General features: G+C 42.5%; 1 protein-coding gene and 1 long non-coding RNA gene across 8 annotated transcripts in view; one reads left to right on the forward strand and one right to left on the reverse strand.

Moving 5' to 3' along the window:
* LOC140205787 (uncharacterized) overlaps positions 1-3,069 on the forward strand; it is a 51,461-nt gene extending 48,392 nt beyond the window's left edge. For both annotated transcript variants that reach the window (XR_011887969.1, XR_011887968.1), the window contains one exon: positions 2,922-3,069. This is a non-coding gene — a long non-coding RNA (uncharacterized lncRNA). The remainder of the gene's footprint in view (positions 1-2,921) is intronic.
* The window catches only part of bcar3 (BCAR3 adaptor protein, NSP family member), a 209,905-nt gene that overhangs the window by 42,426 nt on the left and 142,178 nt on the right, over positions 1-25,301 (reverse strand). Inside the window, exon 1 of one of the 6 annotated variants that reach the window (XM_072273471.1) lies at positions 1,238-1,317. The exons of 4 other annotated variants lie outside the window; for them this stretch is intronic. In XM_072273471.1, coding sequence (XP_072129572.1) covers positions 1,238-1,249 — 12 coding nt within the window. In that variant the 5' untranslated portion in view covers positions 1,250-1,317. Of the gene's footprint in view, positions 1-793; positions 1,096-1,237; positions 1,318-25,301 lie in introns of those variants that run through there. One more of the 6 variants, XM_072273470.1, reaches the window with a different exon arrangement.

Raw genomic sequence — 25,301 nt, forward strand, 5'->3', positions numbered from 1 at the left:
TCTTTTTATAACGTTTAGTACAGACAAGTAGCCCAAATGAGTAGCCCAGCAGCTTGTGTCGATGTGATGGGTAAAACCGCATCCCACAGCCGTTGGGCCTCCTCAACAACTTTTGATTGTTCCCTCAAAAAAGCTGACCTCGGACTCCAGTCCCGTTCCCATCTCACTCCCCGTGAATCACTGTTTCCCGCAGGATTCCGACGCCCACGCCTTTCAGCTTGTGACTAAAATGGTCCAATCTTTATTTTTAAACAAATCGAGAATTTTTTTTTTTAAAGCGCACAGTTCACTTGTGGTGCGATGGGTTATTTTGGACCATTCCCTCAGCTAGTGCTTGTTGGACCCGCACCCCGTCCAACGCTAAGAATACCGCAACGCTCACTCGAGAGAGGAGCTGGCTCCAAACTAAGTGGAAAGTTCCCATGACAACCTCCCCGAGTTATTTTAAGTATTAACACTGCATGCCAAACTAAGCAGCGCATGTTGCCCGATGTCGCGCGGATAAAGGAAACTCCAGGCGTGCAGAAACAAGAAGTTAATGGCTCAGACTGAACGACCAAAGAATCACACGCGGCCGCTAGAAATAGAGATGCGGTCTTCCCAGCTACAGGTGACACAGAGGTTGACTGGAAGTCAAAACCTCATTAAAACACGGCCTGATATAAACCGCCCCTATTCATCAGACGCCGCTCTTCCAGATTCACAGCCGTTGATGTCTGGGACCCAACTATCTCAGAACTAATAAAACCACGTTAATTTCCCTTATCCCGCTCTCTGTTAAGAAAGTCTGTACCTTGAATCCAATGTAGGAGCTCCGGTAGAAACAACACAGGGCGGCCGAAAGTGTTCTTAAAATGCTGCATCTTTCAGTCATGTTTGAAGATGTTGACAATCCGTTAACTTTTTTAAGCAGCAGAGGGGACTGAGGGACTAAAACACTACAGAGTTTCTGACAGCTAGCGAAAAGCCCATTACCGAGACCCCCAGCTCGATGTGTCTGGGAGTCTTTCTTATCCGCTCGTCAGCTTGGAGTGCTTTCTGACGAATAAGACTGTGAGGCTCCTTCTGACAGCTCCCCTCGGCAGCCCATGTATGGACAGCAGGGCTTCTCATGTGATTCCGGTACTAAATACTCCCCTCCGTCTGGGCGCAAACTTCAGCAGAGAGACTGTTAATGACGGATACTCGGCATCCTCACCCCTCACTCACTCACCGCTGCCTGTTAGCGCGGCCTTACCTGGAATACCATTGCGATGAATTTCTATTCTCTGCCGTCAAAAAGTCTGCACTGAAGTAAGGGATACTCCCTTTGTAACATTGAAAATTAATTGCTGGATTCACTCATCCAAATTATACAGAATACGCCTTCCCCATCATTAATGAAGCAACTCCTGGCTAATTGCCAATTGCACGCATTTGAAAGGTCCTTTAATATTGAAAGTGCAAACTCCCAGTCCTCGGAACTCACTACCAAAAAAAAGCTACTCTAACTGAAGAAAAGAATTACTACCGAGGTGTACCGCAGCCTTGCATGTTTCAAATTTTCCCTTCTAACTAATCATTAACGCACAACACTCCCAGAGAACGGCAGGGTTCAAAAAGAACAAGTTGGCATGCAGGGAAATGTCAGCGTGTGCTCATTCGGTATTAGGAATGGGTCGGGGTGTGAGTGACCTCATCCCACAGCCCATTCTCTCACCAAGACTGTTCGGGCAGGCTAACGGCTCTGGGAATAGAAACCACTCATCCAGGCAACATTGAAACACTTGTGAGCAGTGGGGTGATTTATCAAAGAAAAATGTGCTGGATTTGGAGGGGGTGGCCAGAAGGGGGTCACTAGAATGGTCATGGGGATGAAAGTGTTAACATTTGAGGAGTGTTTGATGGTTCTGGGCCTGTACACCTTGAAGTTTAGAAGAATGAGGGAGGATCTCAGTGATACCTATTGAATACTGAGAGGCCTGGATAGAGTGGACATGGAGAGGATGTTTCATATAGTGGGGGAATCTAGGATTAGAGGGTACTGTCTCGGAATACAAGGATCCTCCTTCAGAACAGAGATGAGGAGGAATTTCTTTCGCTATAGGGTGGTGAATTTGTGGAATTCAATGCCACAAACATCTGTGGAGGCCAAGTCATTTTGTATATTTAGGGTGGAGGTTGATTGGTTCTTGATTAGTAAGAGTGTCAAAGACACTAGACAACAAAGATTTTACTTCCTGAATACCTTTAGGTGTATCTTATGAATTTTGGGCTACCAATCATGAAAATCACCATGAAATTTCCCTATTACGTACCATTTTTTAAATAAACTTATGTTTATTATTTCAATTCATAATTCAAGTCAATTAAAATGTTGCCTACAATGTAAGCTGAAAAGTTTCCTATCTTGTCCAGGTGTGCTTGGGCATGCTTAGGCGGCGCAGCTGCTGCATGGCAGGACAGGTTTTAGTAATTTGTTCTTTCTCCAAATTCCTATGTGACACAAGTAGTCTGAAATTATATTTGCGTTCATCTTCAAGCAGTCTATCATAAACAAAAATAATTCTGAGGAAGAAACACTTTTGAAAAAACTTGTTGTCCTGTGAGATTATAGAGAGAAGGCAGAAGAATGGTGTTGAAAGGGATAATAAATCAGCCATGATGGAATGGCAGAGCAGTCTCAATGGGACAAATAATTTCATGGTTTTATGATTTTTTTTCTCTACCTAGTTAACAACTGGAAGCTGTTAACTCTTGAGAACTTCTTGTGTTTTTACCCTCTATCGGCTTTCACTAGTCTCCTTATCCTAGGAGCACAGCTAGGCAGGATGTGAAGCGATCTTATACGGGCACTTAATGCCAATGATATTCTGGTGCAGAGCTGAGGAAGTGCCACTTAAGACGGAATCCATCATGTTTTTGCTCTTCTCCATTCTCAGGGATGCATGGGTTTTGTGAACATAATCAACACTCTTAAATACGACAAGGAATCACAATGAAGTGTCTCAGCCCGAAACAGTGGCCTCCAAATCGTTGCCTGACTTGTTGAGTTCCTCCAGCGTTTTATATGTGTTGCTCAAGATTTCCAGCACCTGCAGAATCTCTTGTGTTTAAGAAATCCTTAATGTTCCTTTTGTAAATTGTAAAAATAAAATTGCATGACTTAACTGATAATTGTTTAAATATGCTGTATATTCATAGAAAGATTGCTTTGATTGGTGATGTATTAAAATGCTTAATATGATAAAGGGAACATAGTACATTTTGACCCTCAGCCCATGATGTTGTTCTGACCTTTTCAGACACTGGTTACTTTGCTTTGTATTTTAATTTCAAGTGGCATTTAATCGTGAAGCATTAGCATTTGGTTACTGTATCCATCCTCGGCTCAGCAGTTCAAGGCTAATCAATGAGCCTTCAATGTTGTAGGAACTCTGTGTGTAGAAGTTACAGTATTGTGCCTTCTAAGATCAATCTAACTCTTCCTTCCTACATAGCCCTCCATTTTTTCCATCATCCATGTGCCTATCTAATTGTCTCTTAAGTATTCCTAATGTATCTGGCTCTAACACCACCCCTGGCAAAGTGTTACCAACTCCCTGCGAAATAAACTTAACGTTTGACATCTCCCTATACATTTCTCCAATCACCTTAAATTTAATTAAATTATGGAAAACCTGAATCTTTCCAATATTTTAAGTGTCAAGAATAAGGACCAGAGAAAAAATGGCCAGGAAAAATGTTGTCATACTGGGAATTGTGAAGCTGGGAAATTCACTTGAGATGTAGTGGTTGAAATGGAAACCCTTTTCAAATTCAAGGCTGAATTACATTTGTGGATAACGGAAAAAGGGATGGTCAGTGTAATTTCAATTGTCTGCCTGCCTGATTCTCTAAATTCATGGCCTGTTTCCATAGTGTAACTTCTGTAACAGTTAACCATGGAAATTCCTCATTAGAAATGGGCAGCTTCAAGGCAAGTGTTTTGGGAAATCATTAAACAATGACTCATTCTTCTAGATCATTAAATTCTGCACACCAGCAGCTTATGCAGGTGAGACTGAAACAGGGGAGTCCCACACCAAGGCAAGTGTTACAGCACCATGGAAATTTCAGACATGGTTACTTTGCTTTGTATTTTAATTTCAAGTGGCATTTAATTGTGAAGCATTGGCATTTGGTTACTGTATCCATCCTCGGCTCAGCAGTTCAAGGCTAATCAATGAGCCTTCAATAATGCAGGAAGTCTCTGAAACAACTCTGTGTGCAGAAGTTACAGGGTACGTCCACACTACGCTGGATAATTTTGAAAACAAAGCTTTTTCTCTTCGTTTTGACCTTCTGTCCACACTGAAATGGCGTTTTCACTCCCCGAAAACGGAAATTTTCAGAAACGGTCTCCAGAGTGAATAAATCTGAAAACGTCGAATATCCATCGTAGTGTGTACGGGGTAAACGGAGAGATTTAAAAACGCTGTCATGACAACACCACAACAACAATGCTTTTTCTGCTTCCGCTTGGTACTGCGCAAGCACTGCCGTACGGCTGTTATAACGCGCAGTCGGTGTGAACGGCGTGGGAGTTAAATTGTAAAGCGAGCTTTTTTGACTATTTAAAAACGCTGTCATGACGTGCCGAAACAGATGGTCGCAGCGTGGCATTTCGTTGTTTTCTTGAATGCAATCCCCCACATAACCTAACAATCTCAGAACAGATGGCAACGAGACTGAAGCCAGAAGAGTTAGAAATGTACTCACTAAATACTTTGACCCATAGCTTACTGAATAAATAAGTATACTCTCTTTGCCCTGTTTTCTGTTCTTGCTTGTATGAAGATGGTTTACCTATTTATGCAAGTACTTCTCTGACAATAGATGTGTAACAGCCTAATGTAACATTGTATGGAAATACAAGATAACACTGAAGCAGGCATGTTTTATATAGTTGACAAGGTGCTTTATTAATGCAACAGAGTTAGTCAGTTTTTCAAGGTTCATCGTCAGCTGGGTCATACTGTCCGTGAACTCCCTGTCAGTGGCCTCCATATGCTCCAGTATTTGTTTTTTTTTTAGTTTTAAATCCTGCGCAAGAGCCAAGAGCAATTCCTTTTAAGTTTTTCTACTCTGTAACTGGACAAACGCGCACTAAGTATACTGTTCCCTCTTCGCCTGTTTTCTGTGTGTCCTGCGCGTGCCCAATAGGGGAGATTCGCCCAAATATCCATGTTAGTGTGGACAGGGATATTTTGAAAAACGCTTAGTGTGTACACCTGTCGTTTTTACTCGAAACCGGCGTTTTCAAAATTATCCGGCATAGTGTGGACGTAGCCACAGTATTTTGCCTTCTCACACCTACTTAGTTCCCCATAAAGTCACAATGTTTCTTGTACAATGGATTCTGGTTAATTAGGCCATTGGTTGATTGCAACAGCCATTTATTTGGGACAACTCTTAAAGAGCTAAAATTAAATCGAGAAAATAGCCGGGATTCCCTTTGTTTATTTGGGACCCTATGCCACTTAATCGGAGCAGGAGACTGTTGCCAGTTTCTAACTAGCATCAGTCGCATGCACCTGCTTGGCCGTTAGACACTACACCGTGCTTGGAGTGACCACTTTTTAAATAGCTTCAGTTGCATGTGTTTTTGATAGTTGGTAGGAAATAAGCAGTACAACAATTCGGATCTGCTTTGCTCACTATGGTTTTAAGCATTCAGGCTTGGAGATGCCAGACATGGCTGGGAGCAAAAATAAAACTAATGAAAATTTCACCACTTAGTTAGGAATTACGACGGTATCGACAATCATCTTGATTGTTACAATGAAAATGGCGATTTGGAGGATGCAATCATCTAAAGCATTGTATGAAGGTAGTCCATTATCTGCACTAGGTGTCTGTGTGGATTTTGTTCATTTACAGTCAAACAAATGAACACAGCAGATGAATTCCTCTACTAGACATGAATACATAGTTTTATAGCACCTGTAGAGGCATTGGCAGTGTTTCTAATTTCTTTTGTATTTCATTTAAATACATAAATGGTTACTCAGTTAAATGGCAGTATGTCTTTTTTATTCCTTTGAAATATTTCCATGAAACTTCAGCTAATTGGGGCAGCTGCTAAATTCAGCCAAAATGTACTGGTCCCAATGTGTCGCAATTAACCAGAATCCACTGTATTTCCTTTCCATTCTTACGATGAGGGAAACTCAAAACTTTTCTCATATTTGAATTGATAACTCTAACCTGCTATGTGAATGTGTTGTTGTTGTTAGGGTGCAGCATGTAACATTGCTGCCTGACAGTTCTAGTGTCCTGGGTTCACTGCTGGCCTCCAGTGCTGTCTGTACCAAGTTTCTATGTTTTCCTTGTGACCATACAAAATTTCCCTTGCCAGCATACACCAGATTTCCTCCTACGTCTCAATCCTGGTGGTTGGTGGCTGAACATTGAACAGTGGAGCACAGTACAGGCCCTTTGGTGTATGATGTTACGCTAACTCTTTAACCTATCCAAGACCAATCTACCCCTTCCCTCTCACATAGCCCTCCGTTTTTTCTTCAGCCATGTTCCTATCTAAGAGAGTCTTAAATGTTCATACTTAAGTGCGTCAATCAACACCTCCAGCAGTGCGATCCGTGTACTTACCACTCTCTCTGAAGACAATCTCCCTCTGACATCCCCACTGTACTTTCATCCAACTACCTCAGAAGTATGACCCCTCGTATTGCCACCCTGGGAAAAGGAAGCTGGTCATCCACTCCATCTATGTCTCTTATCTTATCAAGTCACCTCCCATGCTTCTTCACGTCAAAGATAAAAGCCCAAGCTCACTCAGCTTTTCATCATAAGACATGTTCTTTAATCCAGGCAGCATCCTGATTGATCTCCTCTGCACCGTCTCTAAAGCTTCCACCTTCTTCCTATAATGAGGCAACCAGAACTGAATACAGTACTCCAGGTGTGGTCTCACCAGAGCTTCATAGAACTATCAGACCATAAATCATAAATCATAGGAGCAGAATTGGGCCATTCGGCCCATCCAGTCTGCTCCACCATTCATCATGGCTGATCTTTCTTTTTTATCTCCTCCTCAACCCCATCTCCCAGTAACTTTTGATGCCATGTCCAGTCAAAAAACTATCAATCTCTGCCCTAAATACACCCAACAACCTGGCCTCCACAGCTGCATATGGCAACAAATTCCACAAATTCACCACCCTTCGGCTAAAGAAGTTTCTCCGCATCTCTGTTTTGAAGGGTGCCCTTCAATTCTGAGGCTGTGCCCTCTTGTCCTAGACTCTCCCACCGTGGGAAACATTCTTTCCACATCTACTCTGTCTAGACCTTTCAACATCCAAAAGATTTCAATGAGATCCCCCCCCCCTTCTGAATTCCAGCAAGTACAGACCCAAAGCCATCAAACGTTCCTCATATGATAACACTTTCATTCCTGGAATCATCCTTGTGAACCTTCTCTGGACCCTCCCCAATGCCAGCACATCTTTTCCAAGATGAAGAGCCCAAAACTTCATAATACTCTAGGTGAGGCCTCACCAGTGCATTATAAAGCCTCAGCATCACATCCTTGCTCTTGTATTTAAGACCTCTTGAACTGAATGCTAACATGGCAATTGCCTTCCCCACCACTGACTCAACCTGCAAGTTAACCTTCAAGGTGTTCTGCACAAGGACTCCCAAGTCCCTTTGCATCTTAGATTCCTATATTTTCTCCCTGTTTAGAAAATAGTCTGCACATTTATTTCTACTATGAACTGCAACATTACCTCTTGGCTTTTGAACTCAATCCCCCAATTAATGAAGGCCAACACATCATGTACCTTCTTAACTGCCCTATCAACTTTTGTGGCAATTTTGGACCTTAAAATCCCTTTGTTCCTCCACACTGAACTGGCTGTTTATCCTTAGTTGTTAGGAATGTTAGGTGAAACTTAAGTCCATTTGAGAGACTACAGGTGATAGGGAAAGTAAGTGGGAGAATGGAAATGCTTGAAGAGTTAGCATAGACTTAATGGGCCAAATAGAATCTGTTTATTCATTTTCACAGATGCTGCCTGACATGCTAAGTTCCTCCAGCATTGTGTGTGCGTACCTCCAGATTTCCAGCATCTGCAGAATCTCTTGTGTTTACTCCTTCAGTGGTGCAAGAAATATATAAGAATTATCAATAATGAAATGGCAGCCAATCTGCCTCCAGCAAAATCCCTATAAACAACAATGGAATAATGTTCAAGAGGTGATAGAAAAATGCCTTGACTTACGATGGACAAGAATTTTCAAGTTCATGGTCAAATAGAACACCATTTACAGACCTTGACCATCGAAGTACAGAATAAAATTGCTGACTAACATGCCATTCTTTGGCTGAAAGCAGTAGAGCTGGTTTACACAGTATCGTTACTTAACTGAATAAACTAGGGCTTGTCGCAGCTGTGGTGCCAAAGAGGAAGTTGGTGAGTGTGCCAGAGTTCAGGAAATCAAGGGAGAGGTAGGTCAAAGTCATTGGTGAAAAGGAGGGTAGACAAGCACTTCCAACATTTTAGTACAAGAAGTTACAGAAAGAAAAAAAGAACACAAAAGACGTAAAACATTTGTGATTAAAGAAAATGGAGGAAAAATTCACGGAAAGTTAAATCATGAAAAAAAATCAAGATCAACATTCATCATAATTTGTTTATGAAAAATAATTCCACAAATAGAATCCCAAATATTTGGGATGCCCAATATCACCTAGCAACTACTCAAAACTGTCCAGTTGTTACAGGCAGCTGTGTTCTCTAGTAAGTCATGTGTAGATAAAAATTGCCAAGACATCCAAGCCTGGCCAACAGATGTCCCAGTTGAATTCCAAACTGGCTCTTAACTGGAATAGTGTGAATAGAATGAATGACTTGTAACATATGAGATCCAGAACACAAATTAGTGACTAGTTCACAATGTTCTTCAGTTAGCGAGAGGGATGCTTGTGTTTTGCCAGTATCAAATATAAAAAGGACAGCGCAATTTAAATCCGTCCCTGAAACCAGTCCTAGTTGGTCAATAAGGAGATCAGTGACTGGTCCATCCTATAAACAACAAACAGTGTAAATAATGGACCACGATTCCATGGTCCATTGTTCTCTCCTATTAGATTCAAGTTTCTAGGTTTCAACATCTCAGAGGATCCCTCCTTGGCCCTAAATTCTGATGCAATCATGAAGAAGGCACACCAACAGCTATACTTCATTAGGAGTCTACAGAGAGTTGTTATGTCACCAAAGACTCTAGCAGATTTCGATAGGTGAACAGTGGAGAACATTTTGACTGGCTGCCTCACTGTCTGTGCATAGTATTGAAAGAGATGGCAGAGTATTGTACAACTGCCAGCTCCTTCATGGGCACAAGACCCCAGTCAATTCAGATTGGCAACAACATCTCCCTCACGATCTCCATCAGCCACAGGTGCACCACCAGGCTGTGTGCTTAGCCCCCACTTTACACTTATTATCGTGTGGCTAAGTACAACTCCAATATCATATTTAAGTTTGCTGATGACACCACTGTCACTGGCCAAGTCAAAGGTGGTGACAAATCAGCACACAGGAGGGAAATTGAAAACCTGTCTGAGTGGTGTCATAATAACTACCTCTTACTCAATGTCAGCGCCTCTACTTCCTTAAAAGTTTGCAAAGATTCAACATGACATCAAAAATTTTGACAAACATCTACAGATTTGTGGTGGAGAGCATACTGAATGTCTGCATCACAGCCTGGTATGGAAACACCAATGCCCTTGAATAGAAACTCCTACAAAAAGTAATGGATATAGCCCAGTCCATCACAGTTAAAGCCCTCCTCACCATTGAGCACATTTACACAGAGCGTTGTCGCAGGAAAGCAGCATCCATCATCAGGGACCCCCACCACCCAGGTCTTGCTCTCATCTTACTGCTGCCATCAGGAAGAAGGTACAGCAGCCTCAGGACTCACACTACCAGGTTCAGGAACAGTTATTACTGCTCAACATCAAGCTCTTGAAACAGAGCTCAATTTCACTCGCCCCATCACCGAACTGTTCCCACAACCTAAGGACTCACTTTCAAGGAATTTTCATCTCATATTTGCAATATTTATTGCTTACAGATCAATTTTTTTTTTCTTTCTTTTTGCATTAGCACGATTTGTTGTTCTTTACACACTGGTCGTCCACAATGTCAGTGCGGTCTTTTGTTGATTCTATTATGGTTATTGGATTTTTTGATAATGCCTGCAAGAAAATGAATCTAATCTCAGGGTTGTATATGGTCACATACAGTATAAGTAGTTTGATAATAAATTTACTTTGAACTTTGAAGGCACCCAAGATCAAGGACATCTTCAAAAGGTGGTCCCTCAAGATGGTAGCATTATCATGAAGGACCTTCAGCACCCAGGACATGCCCACTTCTCACTACTATCATCAGGAGTGGGTACAGGAGCCTGAAAACACACACTCAACATTTTAGAAATAGCTTCTTGCTCTCTGCCATCAGATTTCTGAATGAACTATAAACCCATTAGCAATACATCACTGTTCCTCTTTTGCAATATTTATTTAATAAATATTGCAAATTATTGTAATTTTTATGCCTTGCGCTGTACAGCTGCCATAAGCACAGTAAATTCAGTGTCAGTGAGGGGTAGCATCTCTGGTGGGGGAACATGTCGCGTCCTTTTCAGGGCGGTTAGTCCACCTTTGGTCCCCACCTGGCACTCAGCTCTCACCTGTGGCTCCCCGAAGCTGTTTGCATGCGACAGCGGCCACACCCCGGGTAACGGCTTCGACAAGCCGGCTAAACCAAATGAGGGTAGCCGACGGGTCTCAAACCCTCGGTGAGATAGGGAGTTGTCTATCCCAGCATGTGAAGACAGACTCCGGCGTACTGAGCGGACGAGACCAATGGAAGGTCCAACGGTCGAGAAGGCGGTCTGTGCAAGCGTCGTGGAACGTGTAGAACAGGACAAGACACAGAAGACGTCCTGGTCATCCACTGCGCCTAGTCCCATCTCCAGCCGTCTAGACTCTGTCTTGCCACTGGATCCAGATGGGAATTGGGAAGAGAGAGTGAGACTGACGCTGCGCAACTCTCCCTCACTTAAATCCAAATCACACGCTAGTCTCGACACCATCATAATGGTGTCGAGGTCCTCATCGATGTCAATGATGGACGAACAACCAACCAAATTTCATGGTATGTCAGTGATAGTAATCTTCTCCAGCCCTTTGTCACTTCCTAGCTTCTACCATCATTGCCACTTTTCTCCTGCCTACCATCTCCCTCTCACCTGGATCCACATATCACCCGCCAGCTCTTGCTCCACCCCTTCCCCACCTTTTTACATGTGTTGTCTGCCCTCTTTCTTTCTAGTCATGATGTGGGGTCTCAACCAGAAACGTCAACTGTCCATTCCCTTCCATAGATGCTGCCTGATCCACTGAGCTCCTCCCACATTGAGTCCTGCTGCAGTGAAAAGAAATTGAATCTTTTAAATAAAGTATTGCTTGGATGCCTTGAAGAGGAAAGTAAACAGAGTCAGGAAGAACAAAAACAACAGGAATTCTGCAGATGCTGGAAATTCAAGCAACACACATCAAAGTTGCTGGTGAACGCAGCAGGCCAGGCAGCATCTCTAGGAAGAGGTACAGTCGACATTTCAGGCCGAGACCCTTCGTCAGGACTTAAGCATGAAGTACATGTTGATCTGACACAGGGCAGAACCCAGACATTAAAATGACTTAGACTTATTGGGCGTGTTTCTTGCACAGTTCAATGAGTAATACTCTAATATCCCTGGCATAATAAATGTTTTCGTTAATTATGTGATACATGGTCTGGAAGGACCATGTTAATAGAAGACATACATTTTTCACACTCCTTCAGACATCACAATATGTTTAATATCCACTTAATTTCTTTCCAAGTGCACTTATTGTGGCACACAGAAAATGCAGAAGCCAATTTTGAGCACATAGCACAAATTCCCACATCAACAGAGTGATAATACAATGATACAAAGGGAGGTAAACAGTAACGTGATGGGAATCATACAGGAATTGGTCTGACTTCGGCAGAAGACACAGTACAGGCACAGAGAGCAATGGAGCTGTCATTCCCAGAGTGGACTGTTGGAAGTATAAGTGAACACAGGGGCTGGGATCTGGAGCAACAAGCTGTCTGCTGGAAAAACTCAGTGGGCTGAGCAGCGTCTGTGGGACAGGAGAATCTGGTTGAAACCCTGCAGCTGGATAGACCATTGGCCTGGTTTCTGTCACCCCGTGAGTTGCTGATCCGGTCACTTTGTGCTCTAATCTGTCTTTAACACACACTAGAGGGTGCAGGCCACTGACTATACCCTCTCCATGTGGCTGCACAGGTTTCCTCCCACATTTCAAAGATGTATGAGTTAGGGTTCGTGAGTTGTGGGCATGCTATGTTGGTGCCAGAAGCACGGCCACACTTGTGGGCTGCTCCAGCATATCTCGGAGCGTGTTGGTGTGTTGACTCAATGAACTTCACTGTATGTTTCGATGTGACAAATAAAGCTAATAAATTATGGTTTACAGAGCGGGGGTTCACCTGCAGTGAATGACCATTGTAGCTAATCAATAGTATTCTCTGCTATGGGGAACTGTGGATGCTGTCTCTTCACACTTATTTAAGGTGGAGGTAGATACATTTTTTTTTAAGTATTGAGGGACTGAGGGTGATAAATATTTGGCACAGAAAAGAAGTTGAGACCTGGAGTAGATCACAGAAGGTCACGCTTGAGGAGATCGTCACCCCCTCCTGCTCTTATCTTCTTGTGTGCATACAACATCTTTAGCAACACAACTGGCAAAATCCAATGTACTTTGGTTTTGTTGACTGCCTGAGGCTTCTGCATGATGGCATGTCAACTGCTTAAGGCCATAACTCGTATTTCTTTGGGGCTGAGAGGGAAAATGGATCAGCCATGATGAAATGGCGGAGCAGAATTGATGGGCCAAATAACCTAATTCTGCTCCTATATTTTATGGTTATTCGGTCTTATTTATTTAGAGATACAACACAGTAACAGCCTCTTCAGCCCAGTGATCCCGTCCTGCCCAATTACGCCATGTGACCAATTAACCTGCTAACCCATTTGGAGTCTTTGGAATGTGGCAGGAAACCCATACGGTCATGGGAAGAGCATACAGACTCCTCGAACCCAGGTTGCTGGCACTGTAAAAGTGTTACACTAACTGCTACTCTACCGAGCCGCCCCTTTCTTTGGCTGCTCTTGGCTCGAACTCCCAAGTCTTGTCCCTGGCTCAAGGACATGACAGGGAGCCCACTGAATTAGTAACTTCAGTCCGCAGGTGTATACTTATGGCTGGGCAACAGGGGCAGATGAGGTTCAGGGCATTGCAGACAAAAGGGAGTAAAACTCCAATAAGCAGGTACCCTATGTTATATCCCAGCAACATTTACACGTTGCACAGTAGTATTACAAACTTTTTTCTTTGTTGGTGTACTCACTCTCTAACTATTCCTCTTCACTCACTGACCAGGTAACCTTGGTTTACAGCTTATCCGCATATCTGGCCCAGTTTTACCTTGTCCAATATGTCCTTCCTCTCCCACTGTCCCTTTCTTCTCTCCTTCCCAGTTCTGATAAAGGGCCTTTGACCTGAAATGTTGCCTCTGTTTCTCTTCCCACTGATGCATCCTGACCTGTTGTGTATTTCAAGCACTTTCTGTTTTTACCTTAGCTATCCAACATCTGCAGGGTTTTGCTATACTTTCGGTTCCACTTCCTACTCCCCCAGTGATGTGTCTGCCCACGGTCTCCTTGCTGCCACGTTGAAGCCAGGTTCTGACGCAGGAGCAACATCTTATATTCTGTCCTAGTAGTCTCCAAACTGACAGCATCAACCTTGATTTCTGTAACCACTTCCCTCATCTCCTCCTCAGTCTTTCCCTTATTCCTCTGGCCCCTTTCCTCCTTCTCCTCTCCTATGTTGTGCATTTAATATTTCAGTAATATACGAGTGATACTGTAAATATATTGTTTGATTAAGCATTGTTTAAATAATTCATTATGGGTTATATGTAAAAGTATGTGAATGGCACACATCATCATGCTACCACATCATACATGCGTGTCTCACTAAAAATAAAACTAAGACATGATTTTCAGCTCCATGTTTTTGCTTTCAATTAGTTTTTTTGATTTGGAGTAACAAAACACAATATCCTATACCGCCATGAGCTGCCCATCACCCACACCTTCCCACCCTTTTATTAAAAAAAGATTAGCTGTATCTGTCACATGTACATTGAAACATACAATGAAATGCAATGTTTGCATCAAATCAGCGAGGATTGTGGGGAGAGCTCACCAACATAGCATGCCCAGAACAGAGCATGCCTACTTTATTCCACCATCCCCCCTGAGATTCCTTCTTCTTCAGCCCTCTGCCTCTTCCACCAATCACCCTCCAGCTTCTCACACGATTCCCTTTCCACCACACCCTCACCCCACATTCCTACCTTCCCCTTCTCAGCTGGACTCATCTATTGCCCATCAGAGGCACACCCTTTTATTCTGACTTTGGACCTTTTTGGTTTCCAGTCTTGATGAAGGGTCTCGGCCCAAAATGTTGACTGTTTATTTCTCTCCACACATGCTGCGTGACCTGTTGAGTTCCTCCAGCATTTTGTGTGTGTGTGTGTGTGTGTGTGTGTGTGTGTGTGTGTGTGAGATGACAACCTGGTAGTTTCACGGCTGCCATTAGCAAGTCGGAATTTAATTCCAGATTTACTTAATTACTTTGTACTGCTGCAGTAAAGTTAACAAGTTTCACGGCATATGCTGGTGATATTAAATCTGATTCTGATTTTGACTACTTGAATTTAAATTCACTGGCTGCCATGCTAGAATAGAAAAACTCACATCTATAGTTCTATTTACCAGTCCACTTTACTGTTGCTGTTGACATTTTTTGAGCTAATATATTGGTAACATAATTTGTTTTCTCTCCATACCAGACTAGAAGTCACTATTCCTAAACAAACCATAATTATTGTCTTTATCAGTATTTCAAAGGGACCTTCGAACATGGATCAGACAAACATCAGAGTTCAGAAATGTCTGAATTTAAGCTAATTACATCCCTTGTTCAGTGCACTACAATGGATGCTGTAACATAAACTGTGATAACTAAATTGGGAATGGCTACACACCAGTTGATTCCATGCATGGCTGGTGTGCCAGGAAGTTTTACATGGGGTCCCACCCAGGCACTCTGTTACTCTGCTGAAACACACCATTTGCAGTTGCCTCATTGCTATCAGACAAGCGGCAACTCCTTTCTCATTGAGGAAAATAACCCGAGTAAAGTATCTGGTAAAATAGCTACGGATCATTATATTGGGAGCAGAGCTGATGATTGAGTCAATATATTGAGTCCATCACTGAGCAATCCGCTCAATAACACATAGCCGCAGGTTGATAATTGGATATCAATGCAACTTAATTAGTCAGGATGTCAAAGGTTACGGGGAGAAGGCAGGAGAATGGAATTGAGAGGGAAAATAAATCAGCCATGATGGAATGACAGAGTAGATTCAATGGGCCGAATGGCCTGTGTCACATGGGTCTTATGAACATGATAGAGAGAGACTAACTATTGGAAATAATGCACCGCATTACACATATTTAATGTGTGAAGACATCGGTGAGTGCTTGCATACAAGTGCACTTCACCATTAAGCAGGTCATCAGATGTGACCTTTGACCATGAGCGGGGAAATTGCATTTAAATGTGAAATGGCAGATGGCTTATGTGAAATAGTATCACTGGTGTGTCCATCCATCCAAACTGCTCATTAGCGATTAGGAGGAAACTACAAGATCCCAATTTAATTCACCAGAAGTACTATCTGCTACTAATGGAGGGAGAATTCCTCTGGTATATGGACTCCATTAACACTACTCTTGTGTCTTATCATAAAATCAGTTTCTTGAACTCAAGGAATCCAACAGGGCAAGAGCAAGACTTTATCCAGCTGGAATATTAAAATCTGCAACTGATAATGTATGCTGACCTGTCAGTGCTCTCTTTCTAATGAATCGCTTCTCGGATCCAATGAAATTTCAGAAAGAAGGCTGACTGAATTTCAAAGTTCAAAGTTGAAATTAAATTTATTATCCAAGTGCACATTTGTCACCATATACTCCCCTGAGATTCATTTCTTGTAGGCATTCACAGTAGAAAAAAGAAATACAACACTGTCTTGTTCAGCTGTATCTATGTATGGTTTGAATGGTAATTAAACTTGATTTGATTTGATGTTGAGTCAATGAAAAACTAACACCAAAGTGCAAAAGATGACAAACTGCGTGGATACAATAATAGTAATAAATAACTAAATAAATAATACTGAGAACATGAGTTGTAGAGTCCTTGAAAATGAGTCCATAGGTTGTGGAATCAGTTCAGTGTTGAGTTGAGTGAAGTTATCCACACTGTTATCCAACGAAAATGCCAGCACACCTCAGGGAGTTTGAGGAAAAATCTGTTCCAAGCATCAGCATGGCTCCAGACGAGACAAAGCTGTCTGACCACGAGGGAAGGGGGTTAAATAACTTTAAGGAATTACGTGCTAGTAAGCAATTCACCAGTAATAGAGGAAAATAAGAACAGTTCTGGTTGAAAGAAAATTTCTGATTTAAGAAATGTCTCAGGAATGTTCTTTGTGGCTCGGGGCAGTGGCAAGGTGCCTGATCTTTTCCATATCACTGCAATACTAAAAACAATCTATAAAGAGTAGGGAAGGTTCAAACCATCCAGCACAAGGTCATGGCTAATTCCAAGATCCTTCAGGGTGCAGTATTCCACTGCAGAACCAGTGTGCTGTCAACCCTACTGTGAAGATGGTGTATGCACATTTATTGTGGTGTTTCAGACTATAATACACTTCCAAAATTACTTTGCTACTAGTAGTAGCTTCCTTCAGGGAATTGGAATTGGATTTGGTTTATTATTCAGCCCATCATGTTGCTTTGCCATTCCACCATAGCTGATTTATTTTCCCTCTCAATTAGCCAGAAGCCATCATGCCACTCTCAATCAAAGGTCTTCATTAGGTCAATGAGGTTGTGGGGGAAGTCAGTTGGGTGTTGATCTCTACTCAATGATGCTCACAATTAAAGACTCACACTAAGGCACAGATGAAGCATATTGTCCATTTTTGGTGACTTTTTAACCCTGGCCCCAGTTCTTCCTCCCCGCTGTCTAAAGCAGCTGCTCCTTATTCTGAGACCACAGCCTCTGGTTCAGGACTCTCTCAGGTGAGAAGTGAGGTAATTTCTCTGCAGTTACCCTGCCTAGCCCCTAACAATCCACCTTCTTATTCCTGTTTCTGTCTCCTTCCTTTCCAGTCCTAATGAAGGGTCTCAGCCCAGCATGTTGACTGTTAATTCCCCTCCATAGATGGTGCCTGACCTCAGAGCTCCTCCAGCATTTTGTATATTTCAATAAGATTACCTCTCATTCTTTCAAGCTTCAATGGGTACAGTCTCAATTTCCCCACAGAACAATCCCCTTACAATGGGATGTAATTCCAGTCAACCTTCTGATCACCCCCATTGAAGTGATGTCTTCCTTTAAAATGATGAGTTAAAACTGTTCGCAATCCCCTTGGTATGGTCTCGTTATTAATTTGTATTTATTATTCTTTACACAGTTTGTCTTCTTTTGCACATTAGTTATTTGTCATTTTTCCTTTGTGTGTAGTTTTTCCTTTGATTCTATTGTATTTCTTTAATTTTCCTACAGGCATTTACAGGAAAATGATCTCAAGGTAGTATATGGTGACCTACGTACATTGAAAATAAATTTTCTTTGAACTTTAAACTTGAACTTACCTTGCTGAAACTGTTTCAGCTGTTTCCATCTGGCAAACGGTACCACAGCATTGAAGCCAGGACCAACAGGCTACAGGAGAACTTCTTTCTACAAGTCATTAGACTTCTAAATTCTTATGTCTGTGCTTTGTGACGGAGTCATAATGCAAAGATATTTACTCCCTCACATTGTGGGATGGATGTAAGTTTTAAATAAATTCAAACTCAGTCAGCTCCATCATGGGTACCAGCCTCCCCAGCATCCAGGACATCTTCCATAAAGCTTCCATACTTGCACACTCCAACCTCCTGAACATTCAGAACTTCCCGTTATCTGTCCACTAGAGCTCTTAGAAATTATGATCCCGTAAATGGAGCATGGATGACCTTGGCTTCATTTTGAGCAGCAATATTGTTCCACTCTATATTCTACTGGCTTACTCTCAGTGGCCACTCTATCAGGTACACCCATACATCTGCTCGTTAACACAAATATCTAATCAGCCAATCATGTGGCAGCAACTCCATGCATAAAAGCATGCAGACATGGTCAAGAGGTTCAGCTGTTGTTCAGACCAAACATCAGAATGGGAAAGAAATATGATCTAAGTGACTTTGACTGTGGAATGATTGTCGGTGCCAGACAGGGTGGTTTGAGTATCTCAGAAATTGCTGATCCCCTGGGATTTTCAAACATACCAATTTCTAGGGATCACAGAGAAACAAAAAAAAAATCCAGTGAGTGGCAGTTCTGTGGGTGAAAACGCCTTGTTAATGAGAGAAGTCAGAGGAGAATGGCCAGACTGGTTCAAGCTGATAGGAAGGTGACAGTAACTCAAATAACCAGACGTTACAACAGTGGTGTGCGGAAGAGCATCTTTGAACGCACCACATGTTGAACTTTGAAGTGAATAGGCAGAAGACCATGAGTATACACTCAGTGGCCACTTTATTAGGTAGAGGAGGGAGTATCTATTAAAATGGCCACAATGTATATTTCACCATTGGCAACAGCGTCAGCTTATAAAACAGCAGTGATGTTTTGCAGAGGCATGTAAGGATGTAGTTCATCGCTTGGTAACACACATCTTTGTTGCCCTTGACCCATAACACAGGGACAGTACAACTGTCAGTCCACAGCTAGGGAGGGGGGCACAGCCCAGCACTCCAACACACGGGGCCTCTGTCACAAATGCTTTTCAGTCCTCTAGTGACTCAGTGACTTGTCATCCACTGAGTCAGACAGCATATTTATCTCAACAGCTAGTTACAAACATCCCCATTTCTCAAGTGACTCATTTGTGTAGAATGGAATCCACCAACTCATTAAACTGATATTAAGGCAAGGAGCGGAGGGGCAGAGAGAGCACGTGGAGAGGGGGATAGAAGAAGCTCAAGGGTGAGAGGTGTGAGTCTTTGGAACTCACCTTCGTGGACGCAAAATCCTTAGACACTTTGGGTAAGCCAGAGGTAGACAGAACATTGAGTAACTTATAGTTACATCAGTCTTAATCCTTCTCAGTGCTGGAGATGAGCTGAGGGGCTGGATGTTCATTCCTTAGTTTGTTTTGTCTCTTTATTTATTTGTTTGTATTTAGAGACACAGCATGAAACAGGGTCTTCCAGCCCAATAAGCTGCACCACCCAGTAACTCTTCCATTTAACCCCAGCTTAGTCACAGATCACAGCAACCAGTTAACCTGCTAACCAGTATGCTTTTCGACTGTGGGATGAAAGCTGAACACCCCAAAGAAACACATGCACACACAGGAAGAACGTACAGGGAAAGGAGAACTTTAAGCCGTTACTTCTCATTAGTCAGTGTTGCTGTGGAAGTCTCAGAAATTGGGACTCGGAAGCTTTCCAGCTCCCTGTCCTCACTTCTGCCCTGACCAAGAGTGTGAACCACGTCCTGGAACCAGGCCTGATGCAAGAGGCTGTCTGCCAGCCTGCTGCTGGAGAGGCCTGGGGGGAACATGGCTTTGGATGGTGTTTCACTTCACCTTGTGTTGCCAGCTGTGAATCAGTAGCACTCTTGTTCTCGAGTCCAGTTGCGAATTTAAGCCTGCACCAGATACACAAAGTTCAAGAGTGCAGCTGACGTCTGAGCTCAGGCCTGAGGTGAGGCTACGCTGCCAGATGTCAGGTCAAGGGCATTTTCTCTTTCTCTCTCTCTCTCTCTCTCTCTCTCTCTCTCTCTCTCGGGTGGATGGAAGTAATTGCCTGGCACCACCTTACAGAGCAGGGGCTTAAACATGGAATGTGTTCAATCAACATCTGATTGAGAGAGCATGCTGTGCATAAATTGGCCGTAAACTTGCCCCTCATTACTGCAGTTCAGAACTCTTGTCACATGCTGCAAACCGATTTAAAACATGCCCAGGCCATTGAGGGCTCTTTGGAGATACAGAAACGGGTGGCACTGTGACACAGCAGATAACAATGCTTTACAGCACCAGTGACAAGGGTTCAATTCCCACTGCTATCTTTAAGGAGTTGGTACGTTCACCCCATGACTGCATGTGTTTCCTCTAGATGCTTCCATTTTCTCCCACATTCCAAAGACTTACGGGTTAGAGTTAGTGAGTTGTGTGCACGCAATGTTGGCACCTGAAGGATGGTGACTTTTACAGGCTGCCCCCAGCGCATCCTCAGACTGCGTTGGTCACTGATACAAACAACTGTATGTTTCGACATACATGTTAGTCTGACCTCAGTGGTTGGGAAGATGCTTGAGTCGATTGTGAAGGATGTGGTTTCAGGGTACTTGGAAGCACATGATAAAATAGGCTGTAGTCAGCATGGTTTCCTCAAGGGAAAATCTTGCCTGACAAATCCGTGGGAATTCTTTGAAGAATTAACAAGCAATAGACAAAGGAGAAGCGGTTGATGTTGTGTACTTGGATTTTCAGAAGGCCTTTGACAAGATGAGGCTGCTTAACAAGCTATGAGCCTATGGTATTACAGGAAAGATTCTGGCATGGATAAAACAGCGACAGGAGGCAAAGAGTGGGAATAAAGGGAGACTTTTCTGGTTGACTGCCGGTGACTAGTGGTGTCCCATAGGGGTCTGTGTTGGGACCGATTCTTTTTACATTATATGTCAATGATTTGGATGATGAAATTGATGGCTTTGTTCCAAAGTTTGTGGACGAGATGAAGATAGGTGGAGGGCAAGTAGTTTTGAGGAAGTAGAGAGGCTACAGAAGGATCTAAACAGATTAGGAGAATGAGCAAAGAAGTGGCAGATGGAATACAGTGTCGGGAAGTGTATGGTCATGTACTTTAGTAGAAGAAATGAAAGGGTTGACTGTTTTCTAAATGGAGAGAAAATACAAAAATCTGAGGCACAAAGGGATTTGGGAGTCCCTGTGCAGGATTCTCTAAAGGTTAATATGCAGGTTGAGTCTGTGGTGAGGAAGGTAAATGCAATGTTAGCATTCATTCCAAGAGCACTAGATGTAATATTAAGACTTTGTAAAGCACTGATGAGGCCTCACTTGGAGTATGAGAGCAGTTTTGGGCCCCTTATCTTAGAAAGGACGTGCCGAAACTGAAGACAGTTCAAAGGAGGTCCAGGAAAATGATTTCAGGTTTAAAGCACTTGTCATATGAAGAGCGTTTGATAGCTCTGGCCCCATATTCACTGGAATTCAGAAGAATGAGGAATGACCTCATTGAAACCTATCAAATGATGAAAGGCCTAGATGGAGTGGGTGTGGAGAGGATGTTTCCTATGGTGGGAGAGTCTAAGACCAGAGGACACAGCAGAATAGAGGGGTGTCCTTTTAGAACAGAGACGAAGAGGAATTTCTTTAGCCAGGAGCGTTGAATTGGTGGAATTCATTGTCACGGGCGGCTGTGGAGGCCAATTCTTTACATATATTTAAGGCAGAGGTTGATAAATTCTTGTTTGGTCAGGGCATGAAGGGATATGGGGAGAAGGCAGGATATTGGGGCTGAGAGGAAAAATGGATCAGCCATGATGAAATGGTGGAGTAGATGCGACGGGTCAAAAGGCCTAATTCTGCTCCTAGATCTTATGGTCTTATGTGAGAAATTCAGCTAATCTTCCTCTGACAGAAAATACATGCTTGACATGCGATCACAGCGCCCTCCTGGGGAATATGTTCTCAAAGCTGACAGTAATAACACAGCCCAGTGCTAGATCATTAACTGCAGTGGCAAAACAGTAATTATGACTAATTAGATTTTCAATGCTACACAATAATGAATTTACAGGCACAACATGTTCCAGCTAACGATTCCTCTAATTGTTTTTACAGCTGCGTGGACCAACCATTGTTCTGAACAGGAATTTTTTTTAACATGGCCTGAAAACTGCGCAGCGCTGCAAATGTTTATTTTTGTAATATGCATACTACGAATATTCAGAAGGAAAATTGAAAAATCACACTTTTGATTTTATTTATTAATTGAAGAGTATAATGAAATACAGTTCAACAAAGAAAATCTTCCATGTTTCATAAACTTTTAAACATCATTGGCATTTAGCGGGTCGGCGGTTTATTAACAATGAGCTACTGACTTCCATTCTGTGTTTATTGTTACAATTTGTAACAGTGTTGTAACTTGAAGCACTGATAATGTAAATACATTGAAGCTCTAAAATGTTTTAAAGTAAAGGTTGCGGTACGTACATTTATTATTTAGAAAATTTATGTATTCTATTCATTAAACCTAATTACAGGATATTTTAAAATTATATTAATATAGATTTCAAAATTATATTAACATTATATAAAAGCTGCAGCTCTGCAGCAACAAGGCAACGTGTGTGGGAGCATTTCAGATACTGCCCGGCCGCGCACCCGTGCAGTTTAGAGGGGCCAGTGGTTCCAGCTGAGGAGAGGGAGTTGCAGGAGAGAAGGCTTCAGTGAGTAAGCAGAGCAGAGAAGGGGGAGAGAGTGGTGGGGAGAGTGAGTAAACGGTAGTGGGAGACAATGTGTTTGAACAACCTAGCTGTGAAGGTTGCCTTTGTGTGCTGGGGTGCGAACTGCACATTGCATTACCGAGCACCCACCTGACAGAGGTCGGACTCCTGAGGTCCCTCAGTGGTGGATCAGAGAAGGCTGTTCACCCATAGGTCAGGCCCCCTGCGTGCCTCAGATGGAGACCTTTGTTCTGTCCATATACTCAGACTGATTCTTGTCATTTGACAGGCTCAGTGTGCCAACCTGTGTCAACAATTTGATCCACGTACACAGGACTTGACTGTAAATAGGAATTGGATTTTAGATAAGTCTTTTATCTGAGTATTATAAAGGAATTTTACTCTGTAAAAGGAGTTGGTGCTTGTACCAAGTTTAATTCGTTCCTTCAAAGTCTATGACCTAACATTCATCACCAAAGTACAGAGCACTTATTCCTGGATTAATCTCAACCATGGGCAGTATCTCTCTGTCCAGAGGTGATAAAATTATTCTTAAGATAAAATAGAGACTGTCCAGACTGAATGGTGCTCATTTTACAAGGAGACGCTGTGTGCGATTTTTCTTGCAAGTCTGTTTGTTTAAATGTGACTGACCCATCTTGGAAACCAGCTTCCCCTCCGTGGACTCTGTCTACACTTCTTCCTGTTTCATTAAAGCAGCCATCGTAATCAAAAATCCCCACCCATCCCCAACATTCTTTCTTTTCCCTTCTTCCATCGGGCAGAAGATATGAAAGCCTGAAAGTACGTACCAGCAGGTTCAAAAACAACTTCTATCCCACTGTTATATATCTATTAAATAATTCCCCACCACAATAAATTGGACTCGACCTCGCAATCTATCTTGTTATGATCTTGCACCTTATTGTTTACCTGCATTGTACTTACTTTGTAGCTGTTAATTTTATTCTACATTGTGATAGTTTTACCTCATTCTACCTTAATGCACTGTGTAATGATCTAATCCGTATGAACAGTATGTAAGACGAGCTTTCCTCGGAACCTCAGTACATATGACAATTTAATTCCAAAGTTAATTAACAGGAACTTACAACATGGGGTGCAGTATCTGGTTGTTCCCACTAGACTGCGCTGCTTGCAATGTTTCCTTCCATTTAATTTTCCAAATGGAATGACCTGTGCAACAGGTAATGTAGAACATAGAACAGTACAGGCCCTTTGGCCCATCATGCTGTGCTGACCTTCTAACCTACTCTTGATCAATCTAACCATTCCCTCTGACATAACCCTCCATTTTTAATTCATCCATGCACCTATCTAAGAGTCTCTTAAATCTTCCATATGTATCTGCATCCACTACCAACCCTGGCAGCATGTTTCATGTACTTATCACTCTCTGTATATTTAAAAAAAAACTCTCTCTGATATCCCTCTTCTCTTTACTCCAGTCACCTTGAAATAACGCCTTCTCATATTAGCCATTTCCACCCTGGAAAAAAGTATCTGGCTATCCACTTGCTCTATGCCTCTTATCATCTTGTACACCTCTATCAAGTCACCTCTTTGCTTACAATCTAGGCTCTCACATCCCTTCTGAGGGCAGCAGAGGCACACCGCAGGCACCAAGCGAGTCAGGTTGAGTGTATTGTCATGAGGAGAGGTATAGTGAGGTACAGATACAATTACCTGCAGATGATATCGGGGCAGGAAGGACAAAAACACGGTCACGAAGGGGAGGAGGGGTCACTAGGGAGGGGGAAGACTTGCTCCAGAGACAAGGACTGTAGGAAGTGACGGTGTTGGTATAGGAGGTGTTGAAGATGATGTCTGGAACACCTGTCTTCATTAGCTGGAACACTGAATACACATTATGGCACACCTTTATATTTCATCAGTTGGAGCACCAACTACACAACCAAGGACATTACAGGTTTCCCCCGCTATCCAAAGGTACAGCGTTCCTATGAAACGGTTCGTAAGCTGGAATGTTGTAAAGTGAATAAGCAATTACCACTTATTAATATGGGAAAAATTTTTGAGCGTTCCCAGACCCAAAAAATAACCTACAAAATCATGCCATATAACACACAAAACCTAAAATAACAGTAACATATAGTAAGAGCAGGAATGATATGATAAATACACAGCCTATATAAAGTAGAAATACTTTGCTACAGCACTGTCTAGCGCAGCGAAAATCTCGTGGAAGCGCTCTCGGTAGAAACACTGTCCCCAGTAACCTTTAAGCTATGAAGCTGCCAAATTATACCAAATAACACATAAAAATACACAGACTATATAAAGTAGAAATAATGTATGTACAGTGTAGTTTCACTTACTGGATTTGGGAAGACTCCAATAAATTGCAGTTTCGTCACAGTTAAACACTTGCTTATACAAATAACCACCTGATGCAATTGCCAGAGGGCACCTAATTAATTAGCTTGATTATTTGGGCTCTTTTCTTAAAGATGTGCTGGGTGCGTTCCGA

The sequence above is a fragment of the Mobula birostris genome, chromosome 12, assembly GCF_030028105.1.
Source record: "Mobula birostris isolate sMobBir1 chromosome 12, sMobBir1.hap1, whole genome shotgun sequence".
Classification (NCBI taxonomy): Eukaryota; Metazoa; Chordata; class Chondrichthyes; order Myliobatiformes; family Myliobatidae; genus Mobula; species Mobula birostris.